Here is a 16,441-nt window from a genome sequence, read left to right on the forward strand (position 1 = left end):
ATGCCATTTCTAGGTCTGTATTCCAAAGAGATCATACAAATGGGAAAAGGACCCACGTGTGCAAAAATATTTATAGCAGTTCTTTTTCATGGTGACCAAGAACTGGAAATTGAGGGAAATTCCCTATCAACTGGGGAATGACTGAACAAGCTGTGGTATATAAATGTAATGGAATACTATTGTTCCATAAGAAATGATGAGCAGGAGGATTTCAGAAAAACCTGGAAAGACTTACATGAACTGATGCAGAATGAACTGAGAGGAACCAGGAGAACATTGTACACAGCAACAGAGACATTGTGCAAGGACTAACTTTGTTAAGACTTAGTTCTTCTCAGCAATGCAACAATCTAAGGCAATTCCAAAAGACTCATGATGGACAATGCTATCCATCTCCAGAGAAAGAACTATGGAGTCTGAATACAGATCGAAACATACTATTTTCTCTTTTTTTTCCTCCTTCTTGTGGTTTTTCCCTTTTGTTCTGATTCTTCTTTACAACATGACTAATGTGGAAATATGTTTAATATGATTATACCTGTATAGCCTATATCAGATGCACACCATCTTGGGGAGGGGGGAGCAGAGGGAAGGGGAGAAAATTTAGAACTCAAAATATTACAGAAGTGGACGTTAAAAACTGAAAACATAACATTTTTTAAAAGATGAAAAACAACACACTTAAAAATTAATTAATCTATTTTTAGTTTTCAATGTTCACTTTTATAAGACTTTTAGTTCCAAATTTTCCCCCTCCTTCCCCTCCCTCTTCCCCAAGAAGGTGTGCAATTTGATATAGACTATACATGTACAATCATATTAAACATATTTCCATATTAGTCATGTTGTGAAAGAAGAATCAGAGCAAAAGGGAAAAACCATGAAAAAGAAAAAAAAAGACTCCATAGTTCTTTCTCTGGTTGTGGATAGCATTTTCCATCTTAAGTCCCTTAGAATTGTCTTAGATCACTGTATTGCTGAGAAGAGCTATGCCTATCAAAGTTGATACTCATATAATGCCCAGCAGGTGATTTTAAAACAAAGAGAATCATTGTGCTTTACAGAGAATACCCTGGAAGACTTCAGAAAGGAATCTCTGAAATTATCTAGAGCCATACAAGTGAAGAAGAAAACGCCAAGACCTAGAGATGAGAGGCCCGTGTGACATCCAGCAAGCCAATATCTGGTTCCCAACTAGGTCCTTGCAAAGCCAATGAATGTTTCCACTAGAGCTTATCACAAATCTACAGAACAAATAGAGGGTGGACATAGCAAGCCATAACCCAGACTGGCCTGTATCTTTTGCCTCTGAGACAAAAATACTTGGGGGGATCACCCACCAATACACTCTTTGGACCCACCTGGGAAAAAAAGAACAGGCAAAGGAGTTGGGATTTCAGTCCTCACTAGGACTCATGGGAAACTTGCCACTTAGAAGTTTTAAACCAATCTTGTTCATTTTGTTTTCCCTTCACTTGAGTCCATTTAATCTGCATGCCAATGGGCAATCTGAGAACACTCAGATTTGAGGAAGAAGGGAAGAGAATAACCATTTATGGTACATTGTGCTGAACACTTTACAATTATTATCTCATTTTATTCTCACAACAACCCTGGGGGAAGGTGCTATTTTCAGGGTTTTTGTTGTTATTTTGTTTTATTTTCCTTTTGAAGTTGAGGAAACTTAGATAGAGGTAAGTGACTTGCCCAGGGTCATACAGCTAGTAAGTGTCTGAGGCTGGATTTGAACTCAGGTCTTCCTGACTCCAGGCCTAGCACTCTACCCACTGTACTACCTGGCTACTTAGGAAGAGACTGAAATCTTGTGGGAATTCAGATACAATCTAAGCAGGTTATGAATGATCATGGGTTGAAGTCACGAGAACCCTGAAAAGCACTGAGGAAGCTGGTGCATGAGGCAGATGCCAGAGGTGAGGTGGTTGGCCCTCTTGAAGCACACACCTTCCCTAGGAGAAGTCCCCTCCCACCCTGCCTCCTGGGATGAAGTACAGCTGACAGAACAAACTCACGAGGGACAGGGCTTCACAGGTCCTTGTCAGCTATTCTGTCTTACAAATGAAAAAATGGAAGCCTCTAAAGGTAAAGTGTTCAAGGTCACACAGGGAGTAAGAATCCAAGGCAGGATTTGAACATAGGTCCTCTGACTCCAGAATTCATGTTCTTTGCCCTGTACCAGGCTATATCCCTGGTGCTACTTTAACTGCAGAAATGTGTGTAGTACTGCAGACAGAATCTAGAGGCAAAGAAGGGTATACAAACTTCCACAACATCCTGTAAGACTGACCTATCTATCATATGTGTACCTGTGCATCCACCCATCTATATATATACCCATATATCCATACACCCATACACATATGCATCTACATCATTGCCCTCATGGGTAGGTCAAAACCTTACCTTTTCTCTGGCTTTGATTCACTCCCTCCTACAACCTGCTCTCACCCTAACTTGCAGGTCTAAGTTCCCAAACTCTGCCATGATCCTGCAGGGAGAGCTCTGTTGGGGGAAAATACACTCCTCCTAGTCACTACTCTAGCTCCTGAGCCCCCCTCCCCTTCCAAGTATTCACCATCTGCACAGGTCACATGCAAGTACATGATATTAACACAACCAACTACTCACAATAATGACACCTTTAGATTCTATACACAAACATTTACTCAATATGGCAAAAGAAATAATACTAAAGATGCCAATATATTCAATCAAATAATTTTTTTAAAAATTACAACACACATATAAACCCAAATCATAGTCTCTCACCAATGTTTCTAATACTTGTGATGAAGAGTGGGCACACACTGACAGGAACCTGACAGGTAAATATACATCGGAACCATAGGCTTCAATGGGATTGGTCTATTCAGGAATGTCTGTACCACATGAAACTGCTTGACTGATAATCCTCAGCTGGGAAAATTCTGCTCTCTAGTAGAATAAAGTCCTTATAAATTCTTTCAATTTGCCATTACCATTAAAAGGATGTTTAGAAAGTGTTAACTTGTTGCGACTCATTGTTCTCTTCTAGGTAGAGAACTGCAAAGCCCATCAACCTGGTTACCTCCAGGCTATACAAGCTTTTCTTGGTTTTACCTCCAAGCTATACGGGCTTTTCTTGATTTCCTTATAGTGGCTAATGACCTTGCCCTTTGGACCTCCTCTAGCATTTTGTTTTGCAGTTCTTTAAAGTGTCTGTCATTTTACATTGGGTATTATAGTTTTCTGTGATTGTTTTATCCCCCTTGGTTCAGTCATCTTCCAGATATTTCCAACTGTTTGTGACCCCATTTGGGATTTTCTTGGCAAAGATACTGGAATGGTTTGCCATTTCCTTCTCCAGCTCATTTTTCAGATAAAGAAACTGAGGCAAACTGGGTTCAGTGACTTGCCCAGGGTCTCACAGCTAGTACTAGAAAGTAATCTCCACAAGGGAAGAAACTATTGTCATATAAACTTTGTGTCTCCCCCAGCCACTATCACATACTTGACACAACTGATTTGAGTTAAAAGTTTAAAATAATCCAGTACACCTACCAATTGCTACCAAATTTTAGTATAAACTTCAAAGGATACCACTTCCTTACAATATTGAGTAAAGTACATATATCAGAGGAACATTTCTTTAAAAAATTATAAAGTGTTGAGAAATAACAAGACTATCAGTCATAGTAACCATTTTGTAACATGTTAAGAGAGTTGAATAGTTTGGAAATAAGGATGAGGGGGGTGAAACACATTTGTTGAAAACACTGGGCTAAAGCAGACTTTCCATGTGGAACCAGAGTCCTTGACTCCAGAGACCTAAGGAGAGCATCTCTGAAGCCCAGCCCAATGCCCTGTCTCCATGAAATGTCACATCATATTTCTATATGGGAAATATATTCGGGCTGGGAATCTACGTGTAGCATTTATTAGAGAACTCAAAAGGGCACCTAAAAGGACATGGGATCTCTGCAGTCTACAATAGGCTGATGACTAAAGATCCACCAAATGCAGCACATCTCACAGTGACCAGGGAGAAGGAGAAGCTCTCATACCTCCTCGTAGTACACAGTCGCCAGGGGAAAGTCTTCATTGACTTGGGCTTCATATGCAAAGAGTCGGAGCTGCTCAGAAGTTGTGGAAGTGATCATAGCGGCAGTCTGCCTCTCGTCTGGCATGCTCTGTTCAAAGACAAAGATGTGAGACTGGCAAAAAGGAGCAAATTTGGTGTGCAGAAGCTTTCAGGGGGTAAGTGCTGCTGAAGGCAGATAAAAGGCATGAAAAAAGAACATAAATTCTAAGATGATCCCAAGCCTTCTTGACAGCTTTCTTTTAGACAAATTAATAATGAATGATTGAACCAAGAAGTTTCCTCAGAACTTTATTTATCATGTTTGAAGTTTACACAGAGATGGCAGGTGAACCCATGGGAATGAAAGCTATTACCCAGAGTTCCTCATCTATTGGAGAAAGTATAAGAAAACAACACAAGACTTTGGGTGTTTAATCCCCACCAAAGGTTGAAAATAGGTTTATAAATCACCCGAAGGACAACTATAGCTTAGAAACTCAGGTGGAAAATGGTGTTCAGGAATAAGCAATGATTTATTGTTTTGAAAATTGTGGTCAAGGAAAGAAATAACTTTCCATTTTAGCAAAGTGATGTGAGGAAACAAGGCTTCTGAGAGAACAAGGACCAACTCTTGAAATATCCCCCACGGGTTTACTTTTTTTCTACTATCAGAGATAAAACGGAGGTTATAGCTATCGGAAAAGTCAGCAGCCCTACATGGCTTGAATAGGCCCCATTCATACATGAAAAGATCTGAAGAGCTATAGTGGAAATTATGTAGAATATGGCTGGGTGAAGTCCCTCTCTCTGCCTTTGACTCCACTCAACCAATCCATTAGTGACAAAACAGGTAGCAAGGATTGGTTGGAGTCCCATTCAGCCTTGTCAATGAATAGGATGGGAGATAACAGCCAATGACAAAGAGCAAGTGAAGAAATGCAGCTGGAAAAGGAATTAGAACCCTGACTCCCAGACAGGAGATGCTTCCCAGGGTCTGGGTGGGAGTGGCTCATAGGATAGTTAAAGGCTAAGCAATTGAACTGGATCCTGGGTGCTCTTAAATTCATGGGTGCCATGGAGCGGCTAGGTGGCGCAGTGAATAGAACGCCAGCCCCGGAGTCAGAAGGACCTGAGTTCGGATCTGGCCTCAGACACTTAACACCCACACAAAAAAACTAGCCGTGTGACCTTGGGCAAGTTACTTAACCCTAATTGCCCTTCAAAAAGGCAAAAAAAAAAATTCATGGGTGTCTATGGACTGGTTTGGGGCTGCCGGGATTTAGGAGCCACAGGCATGTGGCACATATAGTCATTGTTCTAATATATCTGACTTTATTCCTTTGCCTAGGATCATAGCATTGGAGCTAAAAGGAATCTTAGTGGTTATCTAACCCAACTCGCTTATTTAACAAAAGACTCAAAGACTTAATTAAGTGACTTGTGCAAGGTCTATGGTAGTGAGGAAAGCACTATATAGTCAAGCTATACTTGGATAGTCAACTTCATTATCTGTTACTCATATGACTTAGGCCTGTTAAATCAAAATTTGAAAGGAAAAAGGGAAGATTTCCTGGTGCATAGGGATGAGAGCCAGGAGAGAGTTATTGGATAAATTCACACTGATCATATCTCTCAACCAAGGAGATGAACGCTGCCATCCAGAAAATAAATGGAGCTAGGCATTTCCTCCGAGCAGCCTCTGGTGTTGCAGGGAAGGTATAATCAACCAGAGTGCATGGGCTGGGCATCACCTGGATCTTCATGCCCGAAAACGCAGCTAGCTGCCACCTTGACCCTTTCTCCTAAGTTGGTTAGTTACTTTTCTATGTCATCCAAAGGCTGGCATCACCAGTCTACCTTTAAATTCAATGCAGTTGTTCCTTTTTCTCTTTAAGCACCTAAGACACAGGGTGAATTTATCAAAAAAGATTTCACCAATGACCAACAGAAAGAGGATAAGTGAAAATAAACTAACAAAGAACAGAACTATAAATACTCAGAGCCTGACAATCTTATCACAAAATACCCTTCAATCTGGCTATCAGTGGTAGGCCAATTCCGTTTGCTCCATCTAATGAGTCTCTTGCCTAGGTACTGTCATCCTGACAAAGAAGAATCCCAAGTCCCTGCTCCTTCTCCTCTTCTAACCTAGCACCCCCGACAGCCCTGCCACCACTGCTGGGAGGGTCCATGAGAATACTGAGATGCAGCAATGCACTCAACAAAAGGTTCTTCCGGGAGTTTGGAGATGAACAAAAAGGAGATTATCACTATATGGTAGAAATACTCTCACTGTCACGTTTGCTGAGCATATCTGTGTGTTCATCTAGTTAAAAAGGAAGGGGCTGAAAACAATCATGAGAAGCAGTGTTGGTCTAGGTGAGGGAGAGCAGGATCCCAGGGAGCAGAGGTGTCAGACACTTGGCCTGCCATCCACATGTGGCCTACAACATGCCAGAATGTGGTTGGAACCAGATTTAAAGACAATTGGGAAGTGTTTAACAAAATCAATACAAATACAATGTGGTTCCCAAAGCCAATATGCAGCCTGCATATTCCATTTGACTGTGGCAGCACTGCGGTAGAGGAAGGTAAGGTTGATGCCATTACCCTATGTGGGTAAGCTTAGGGAAAACTTGGTTAAGTACCTGATTCAAGGTGACATGCATCTGATCCACCAAGAATACATATAGCTCACTGATAAATGCCTGCAGCTCCTCCTGATTTTCAAATGCAGTTGTCTTCAGGTACTTCTCTCTCACAATCTTCACCACTGCATGCTGCAGGAACACAGAATGTCCAGCTGACAACACTTCCCTGCGTACCAGGTATAAGCCTGGTCTCCATTTTCTGTCCAGACCTTGAACCAAACACCTTCTTGCTGACTATTCAGAGGCGAAATGATTTTTCCCTTAGTCTGTATTACCATCTACTTATTAGGTGGTCTTTAGAAATTGCTATGGTCAAAAAAATCATTACCTTATAGCCAATCTGGGGACAAGACCCTCTGAACTTTGCTAGGCTGATCCTCCAACAGTAGAGAGATAATTTTTCATGGGACATATATTTGAAGGCTTTCTATTATTTTTTTTTGGTTTGTTTTTGGAGGGGGGAAGGCAAGGCAATTGGGGTTAAGTGACTTGCCCAAGGTCACACAACTAGTAAACATGTCAAGTGTCTGAGGCTGAATTTGATTCACTGAGTTACCAAGCTTTTTAGGTTTTGTAGAACATGGTAAAGTTGATGCTCTGGTGACAAAGCCTTCAAGACCCCAGAGACAATCCATGTCAAGATGAGGAATGGGAATAGGATTTTAAGTGAGATGGGGGCCTTCCATATATTTATTGTGAGAAGAGCAGTGAGGCCACAGAATTACTGCATTAGTTCAGCATATTTTCTGCCACTGTAAAACTGTCCCCAGCAGCTCCTTCTCCAACACACCTTTTCCTCTGATTGGCTTAATATGACAAAGTATAAATACTTATGCCCAGTCAGCTCTCCCAGGTGATTTCCTACCATATATTATTGATTTTTTTCCCAGTCTCTTCACCTTTTGATATATTATTGCTTTCCTCTTTGCCAATTAACAGTCGGGAAAATAAACCGGAATCTGACCTAAAGAGCTTAGTCACAGTTTAATAAAACCTCTCTTTACAATACTGACTATTGAAGATTTGTTCAGTGCAACCACATTCCCCAAAGAGAACTTATTCCTCTGCAGAAATTAACACAGACTACAGAGAAATGAAGAATAGTCTTTCTTGTATGAAGCTACACAGTAGGAATAAATTGAGAAAGCCGTATGCATGATACTTTGTCACCAAATAACTTACCTGAGGCCAGAGAGGCTATTATTTCTTTTCAGCAGGGTTGGCATGAAGAGACACCAAGGTCCTAGTGTTTAGACATTCAATTATACTAAAGACTGGGGAAAATCAGTACTCTCTTTGTAACTAAATTAGATTAGAAACTCCCTATGAATCACTTCCTCTACTTTCTCTATTCCCCAAGAAACTTATTACAATGTTATAAAAGCAAACAAAAAACAAAAAAAAAACACCAATTCATTAAATCTTTAATGAGTTGAACTAAATCAACCTAGTAGAAAGCTCCACGGAAAGCCTATATTGAACAATATAAATATTTTGTTTTTATCAGTGCACATTGGGAAATCAGGATTATGTTTGAGTGGCCTGCCTATTCATCCTTACCTTCAATTTTAAACTTCTATAAACATGGTGATATACACATCTAGTTGGATAGGGCCAAATTGGTCCAGGAGGAAGAGTTCTGATCTGGTAGGCAGGAGAGGGGGTTCTAGCCCCAGCTTTGACACTAACTAGCTAACATTTTCTTTCTTCTGCTGAACTGCTCCCACCTGTCAAATGGGGATCATGATACTCATCTATCTCTCAGGGTTGGTGTAATCAAATTATATAGAACTGCTTGGGAAAGTTAGAGTGATATATAACCTAGGCAGCTGTTCTTATAATCATGCCCAAGACTGTGGCTGAGGCCAGCAATGGAGAAGAGCTTTCTCTCTGTTCTGATTGCAATCTCTCAGTTTCTATGAGATTTTCAGTGACAACTCCCTCAGATCTGGAGGACTATCCTTAGTTTACAAGTTGTTAAAATGGGGTAAAATTTACATGGGAAATAGGAGGAAGTTACTCAGCCTGGGGTAGAGCAAATTAGGCAATGAAATCAGTAAAACTGTAAGGGCTTCTGCTGTCCGATCCAACAATGAGTTTCCTGACTTAAGATGGACCAGTGGATGCTCTGTCCTAAGAGCAAAAGTGAAGCATTAATTTTTGGCTATTCATAATACAAATGAATACTATTTAATTCTGGGATGTTGTACATGCATGCAGTTCTCCTGGGAGTAAGAAAGTCTTTGGAAAAAGAAAAGGTCAAGAGGGTGGCATGTTAATTAGAACAGGAAAAACACTCTTCTAGGATGCACACAGTAAGCTCTCAACAGGTTTTATTTTTTAATGAATGTTTTACCTTTAGTTGTTCTTTGAAAGCAAAATATTTTCCAGAGCAATTGAGCTCATAATTGAGCTGGCACTTGTGATCCTGCAAGGTTTGGTTATCTAGATCTTTTCCTGTAGTCAGCTCTTTACCAAACATCTTATGGTACTCTTCTAAGATGGCGGTGGCAATGTTCTGGATCTGAGTGTGGTAGTCATCCACTGCCTAGTCAAATGAGAAATCAGAATCATAGAACCATAGCACCTCAGAGACAGAAAGGACCAGAAAGCTCTTCTAATTCAACTCAAATATGCCCTTTTCAACTACTTTGGCAAGCAGTTAAACAGCATCCATTTAAAAGTCTCTAGTACATAGAAAAAAGCTCCAAAATCAGCCCATTTAAATTTTTAAGATAGTTTTAATTTTTAGGAATTTTTTTCCTTATATTAAGCAATTTGAGTGAATTCCATCTTGTCAATCAATATCTTGACAAAAATGTAGCAAATTAATCACAATATTACAGCAAAACTATCGTTTCTCTCATTTTGGACAATATGCATTAATATGACCAAAGATGATCCTTCCTTCCTTTCTTTCTATCTTTCTTTCCGTGCTATAACATATTTATTGGAATTTCTACCAAAGGCCTTCTTGATAACTAAAATCCTCAGGTCCTTTTCATAAAAACTATAATAGAACTGTATCTCCCATTTCCTGTATATAGGAAAACTGAGTTTCTAAGCCCAACTCTAGGACTTTACATTTTCTCCTATTAAATTTCATCTTGGAAAACCCTTGGCAACAGATCTCCCTGGTGAAGGCCCACTTTCTAAGATATATATGAACCTGAGTCAAATATACAAAAATAAGAGCCATTCCTCAATTGATAAAATGGTCAAAAGATATGAATAGGAAATTTTCAGAGGAAGAAACCAAAGTTATCAATAGCCATATTAAAAAATGCTCTAAATCACAAATAGAGAAATACAAATGAAAACAATTCTGTAGAACCACCTCACACTCATCAAATTAACAAAGTTAACAAAAAAAATGACAAATGCCAACAAAATTCAAAATAAAAAAATTACAAATGCTGCAGGGGCTACAGAAGAACAGGTACACTGATGCACTATTAGTGGAATTTTGAACTAGTCCAAATATTCTGTAAAGCAATTTGGAACCATGCCCAAAACGCTATCCTTAACAACGCATACTCTTTGACCCAGCAATACTACTTCTAAGTCTATACCCCAAAGAGAAGAAAGGAACAGGAAAAGGACCCATATGTAAAAAAGTATCTATAGCAGCTCTTTTTATAGTAGCAAAGAATTAGAAACTGAGGAGATGCCCATCAATTGGGAAATAATTGAACAAGTTATGGTATATAATTGTGATGGAATATTTTTGTGCTGTAAGAAATGATACTGGAGATAATTTCAGAAAAATCTGAGAAGAACTGCATGAACTGATACAAAGTGAAGTGAACATAAATGAGAGAGCAGATTATAAGATAATAGATATTGAAAAAATAATCAACTTTGAAAGACTTCATACCTGATCAATACAATAACCAACCACAATTACAAAGGAATTCCAAAGGATCGTCAAATAAAACATACTACCCACCTCTAGAGAGAGAGCTGATGGACTCAGAGTGTAGCCTGAAGCATATTTTCTTCTTTCTTCTCTTTTCTTCCTTCCTTTCTTCCTGACATGGCTAATGTGAGAATTCATTTTGTATGACCATATATATTTATGATCTGGTCCAGCCATTCTAGAAAGCAATTTGGAACTATGCCCCCCAAAAATATTAAACTGTCCATACCCTTTGACCCAGCAATACTATTACTAGGTCTATACTCCAAAGAGGTCAAAGAAAGGGGGGCAGAGCCACGATGGTGGAGTAAAAGCAGGGACTTGCTTGAGATCTCCCCCAAACCTCTCTAAATACCTGTAAAAATGACTCTAAACAAATTCTAGAGCAGCAGAACCCACAAAAAGACAGAGTAAAACAAATTTCCAGCCCAAGACAACCTGGATGGTCAACTGAAAAGGTCTGTTGTGCTGGGCTAGGAGAGGACCACAGCCCAGTGTGGGTCATGCCAACACAGACTAGGCCCCAATAAACCCTAAGGAGCAGGCTTCAGGGAACTGAATCACTGGCAGCTGAGGTTTCCAGACTTCTCAACTCACAAACACCAAAGACAGCTTAGAAGGTCAGTGGAAAAGGTCTTCTGGACCTGGGTGAGAGAGGAGCACAGACCAGCTCTGGCCCCAGTGCAGCCCCAGGGTAGTGGCTGTGGCCACAGCTGCTTCCAGAGCTCTCAGTCCACAGACAGTAAGGGGATCCAAACAACTGATCAGAAGAAGATTACAGGGATCTCTTTGCTAGCACCAAGGAAGGATTCTGTTGCTTTGCCCATACTTGGATCTGGATGGCGGTTCTGGAGCGAGGAGAAACACTGGCATAACAGAACTTGTAGCAGCAATGGAGAGAGAACCCTCCTCACAGTTCCAGGGCAAAAAAAAAGTGTTCGTGGTCACTCACTGATCAGAGCACAGGCCAGGAGAGGAGTAAACACCTCTCCTTAGATCATATCACCTTGGAAGAACTGAAAACTTACAGGTCCCTAGAAGTATCTCTGAAAACAGCTGCATGAAACCCCTGAAGCTTGGGATAGTACGCCCTCTACACTGGAATCAGAGCCCTACCTTAACAAAAAATTAAAATCAAGTAATTGGTTGGGAAAATGAGCAAACAATTGGGGAAAACACAGACTATAGAATCTTATTTTGGTGACAAGGAAGATCAAAACATACAACCAGAAAAACACAACAAAGTTAAAGCTCCTATATCAAAAGCCTCCAAGAAAAGTATGAATTGATCTCAGGCCATGTAAGAGTTCAAAAAGGATTTTGAAAATCAAGAGAAGTAGAGGAAAAATTGGGAAGAGAAAAAAGAGTGATGCAAGAAAATAATGAAAAACGAATCAAAAGCTTGCTAAAGAAGGCCCAAAAAAATACTGAAGAAAATAACACCTTAAAAAATAGACTAACCCAAATGGCAAAAGAGGTCCAAAAAGCCAATAAGAAGAAGAATACCTTAAAAATCAGAATTGGTTAAATGAAAAAGGAGGTCCAAAAGCTCACTGAAGAAAATAATTCCCTTAAAATTAGAATGGAGCAAATGGAAGCTAATGACTTTATGAGAAATCAAGACATTATAAAACAGAACCAAAAGAATGAAAAAATAGAAGACAATATGAAATATCTCATTGGAAAAATCACTGACCTGGAAAATAGAACCAGGAGAGATAATTTTAAAATTACTGGGCTCCTTGAAAGCCATGATCAAAAAAAGAACCTAGGGGGGCAGCCAGGGGGCGCAGTGAGTAAGAGCGGGGACCCAGAGTCGGGAGACCTGGGATCAGTTCCAGGCTCAGATACTTAACACCCACACAAAATAACTGGCTGTGTAACCTTGAGCAAGTTACTTAACCCCACTGCTTTAAAAAAAAGAGCCTAGACATCATCTTTCAAGAAATTATCAAGGAAAACTGCCCTGATATTCTAGAACCAGACAGTAAAAAAGAAATCTACCAATCACCTCCTGAAAGAGATACCAAAAGGAAAACTCCTAGGAATATTATAGCCAAATTCCAGAGTTCCCAGGTCAAGGAGAAAATATTGCAAGCAGACAGAAAGAAACAATTCAAGTACTGTAGAAAGATAATCTGGATAACACAAGATTTAGCAGCTTCTACATGAAAGGATTGGAGGGCTTGGAATCTGATATTCTAGAGGGCAAAGAAGCTAGGATTAAAACTAAGAATCATGTACCCAGCAAAACTGCATGTAATCAATGAGGGGGGAAACTGACATTCAATTATGGAAAGGAATTTAATGCATTCTTGAGTAGCCAGAGCTAAATAGAAAAATTGACTTTCAAATACAAGACTCAAGAGAAGTGTGAAAAGGTAAACCAGAAAAAAAATCATAATGGACTTTTAAAAGCTGAACTGTTTATATTCCTACATGGAAAGATGATACTTGTAACTCATGAGACCTTTCTCATTATTAGGGCAGTTGGAGGAAATATACATAGACAGAGATCCCACAGGGTAAACTGAATATGAAGGGATGATATCTAAAAAATAAAATTAAGGGGTGAGAGAGGGATGTACAGAGAGAAGGAGAAAAGGAGAGGTAGAATGGGGTAAATTATTTAACATAAAAGAGGCAAGAAAAAGCTTTTACAGTGGAGGGGGAAAGGGGGTAGGTGAGAGGAAATGAGTGCACCTTACTCTCATCAGATTTGGCTTAAGGAGGGAATAACAGACACACTCAACTGGGTATGGAAATCTATCTTACCTTACAGGAAAGTAGGGGGGAAGGAGATAAGGAGGGGTAATAGAAGGGAGGGCAGATTGGGGGAGAGGGTAATCAGAAGTAAACATTTGAAGTAGTTTGCATGACTACACATGTATAAACTATATGAAATTGCTTGCCCTCTCAATGATGGTGGGTGAGGAGGGAGAAAGGTGAGAATTTGGAGCTCAAAGTTTTAAAAAATGAATGTTAAAAATTGTTTTACATGCAGCAGAGAAATACACAGGCAATGGAGTACAGAAATCTAGTTTACCCTACAGGAAACTAGAAGAAGAAGGGGATAGAAGGGAAGGCAGATTGGAGGAAACGGTAATCAATTCTAATTACTTTCATGGGGTAAGAGGAGGGGAAATATAGGGAGAAAATCTAGAACTCAAAATCTTGCAGAAGTGAATGTTGAAAACTAAAATAAATAAATTGAAATGTGGGAGGAAAAAGAGTTTAAAGAAAGAGGAAAAGGCCTTATAACTTCAAAAAATATGTATAGCAGCTCTTTATGAAATAACAGAGAACTGTAAATTAAGGGGGGTACCTATAAATTAGAAGTGGCTGAACAATTTGTGTTATATGAATATGAAAGAATACTGTGCTATAAGAAATGTTTTCAGAGAAACCTGGGAAGACTTGTATAAATGGAGTGAAAAAGATAGAACCAGGAGAATAATTTGTACAACAATAGCAAAATTGTGAAGTTAACTTTAAACTTAGGAACTCTTATAAATGCAATGATCAACCATAAATCTAGAGGACTCATGATGAAATATGCTCCCTACCTCTGGATAGAGAGATGATGAACTCAATGCAGACTGAGATTTCTTTTTTGGACATGGTCAATGTGGCCATTTGTTTTGCTTGACTATACATGTTTGTAACAGAGGTTTTAAAACTTTTTTTTTTAATTTCTCAATGGGATTGAGAGGAGAGATGTGTGAACTAGAGGACTTTCATTGATAAAAAAAATATTATTAAAAATAAAAGAAAATTAACTTTATTAGATTGATCCTTCTCCAATACAGTTTCCATAAAGTTTCCAAAATAAAGTTTCATGACAGCCACATCACTTCCCAGTTTGAAAACCTTCAATGACCCACTATTGCCTCTGGGACAAAATAACTATTCTTATACTTAATATTCAAGGCCTTGCTACCATTTGGCTCTAATCTAGCTTTCTAGATTCATGTTCCTTAATACACCGTATGTTCCCTTTGTACATTCTACATTGCAGCTGAACTAGACTGCTAGTGTTTCTCAGACTTGACACTCCATATACCAATCCTGTGTATTTGCACAATACATCCCTCCATGCCTGTAATACAATGATCCCTCCCAAATGACACCTCAATCCTTAGCTTCATTCAAGCTCACATACTACTGTTTTTCCCCGATAATAAGACACTGTCTTATTAATTTTTTTTTTGGACAGAAAAACACCAGAGGGCTTATTTTCAGGGGAGGGCTTATTTTAATGAACATTGACAGCAATTTTAATAAACAGGTAAATGTGAACAAAAAAAATGTACCTTTATTCAATAAGCAAATCACTGGGGAAGAACAGGATGACGCGCTCACTGCTGCAGCTCTGATTGGATGCAGCTCAGAGCGCGGCGTGCGTTTCATGGAGGGGGGGGGACGGTGTATACAGAGGGTACCATAATATAGTGTGTAGCGCAGGGGATCACCTTCACTACAGTATCAATCTCAATAGGGCTTATTTTCGGGGGAGGGCTTATTTTAGAGGAATCTTACACAGTAAGGGGAGGGCTTATTTTCGGGATAGGTCTTATTATCGGGGAAACACGGTACCTTCACTGTCAAGACTGCCCACTTGTCCTTAGATGTTAATGCTCTCTTCTTTTTCAAATGTGTTTATTTGTACTTGCTTATATATGTACATGAAATATACCTGTAATAAAATGTTTCTTATTTGTCTTTATATTTTCAAGGTCTAGCAAATGCTTTGTGCCCAGTATTTGGGTTGAAATCAACTGAATGGTTTTAGTTTGTTGAGATCTTTTTGGATCCCTAGTCCCCACCCCTACCCCACCCCAATGTGAAAGGGATAACTGCAGTAGTGGTCTCGTTTTATTTCTTGTACTTGCCTTCTGAGCTCCTCCTGTTCGGCGGATTAGGGCAGGTCGTGGAGGAATCATTTCCTTGACCCTAATAGGAGAGGAAAAGAGAGCCATATTCTCTCTATAATGAAATCCTCGAGGTTTGTCACACAGAATTCCTGTATGGTCCTATTCTTCCTACCCCAATGGGAAAGATGGTTTCCATTCTTACTCAGATACTAACAAGTATGGGCCCACACGGAATGTCTCTAAGTAAGGTATTATTTTAAGCCAGGCAGGGAAAGCAATTTAATGGGTTTGTCTGGCATTCTCCCAGATATTTTCCTGTACTTTTTTGTTGTTGTTGCTGTTGTGCTAGGGAACTCATAGTTTCAAGTGAAAGCAAAATGGTTCTCTGGAAGAATAATAACAACATTAACAATACTGATTGCTAGCACTCATAAAGCATTGTAAGGTTTGCAGAGCACTTTAACAATATTTCATTTTCATTATTAATATTCTAATTTTACAGATGAAGAAACTGAGGCTGATTGATTTACTGACTTGCCCAAGGTCACACGTCTAAGAAGTATCTGAGGAAACATTCGCACTCAGGGTCTTTCTAACTCCAGGTCTGGCACATTAGCTGCTCTTCCATCTAGCTCCCTTTAGGGTGATATTTGGATTGATAAATTACTCCTGAACATTTGGGAGGATAACACGGCAGGAGAATCTTTTTCCCTTTGTATATAGAACATGGTATTGATAATGCTCCCTCTATCAGGTATCATAAATTCTGATGACAAGTCCAAACCACAGTCACATCTTTTTTCTCTCTTTTTTTATTTTTTAGTTTACATCATTCATTTCCACAAGATTTTGAGTTACAAATTTTGTCCCCAATTTTCCCTATCCACCAGCCCAAAAAAGCGTTCCCACTGAATATCCC

At 39.4% G+C, this 16,441-nt stretch overlaps 1 protein-coding gene across 1 annotated transcript in view; it reads right to left on the reverse strand.

The window, feature by feature from the left end:
• The window catches only part of CFAP70 (cilia and flagella associated protein 70), an 85,872-nt gene that overhangs the window by 23,340 nt on the left and 46,091 nt on the right, over positions 1-16,441 (reverse strand). Inside the window, exons 14-17 of the mRNA XM_069068219.1 lie at positions 15,537-15,601; positions 9,086-9,273; positions 6,727-6,858; positions 4,062-4,187 (exon numbers count right to left, since the gene is read on the reverse strand). Of these exons, the coding sequence (XP_068924320.1) occupies positions 4,062-4,187; positions 6,727-6,858; positions 9,086-9,273; positions 15,537-15,601 (511 nt within the window). The remainder of the gene's footprint in view (positions 1-4,061; positions 4,188-6,726; positions 6,859-9,085; positions 9,274-15,536; positions 15,602-16,441) is intronic.

This window comes from Petaurus breviceps, unplaced genomic scaffold (genome assembly GCF_028583685.1).
Source record: "Petaurus breviceps papuanus isolate PSGF00001 unplaced genomic scaffold, PetGlider_PUasm1.0 90762, whole genome shotgun sequence".
NCBI classification, from domain to species: domain Eukaryota; kingdom Metazoa; phylum Chordata; class Mammalia; order Diprotodontia; family Petauridae; genus Petaurus; species Petaurus breviceps.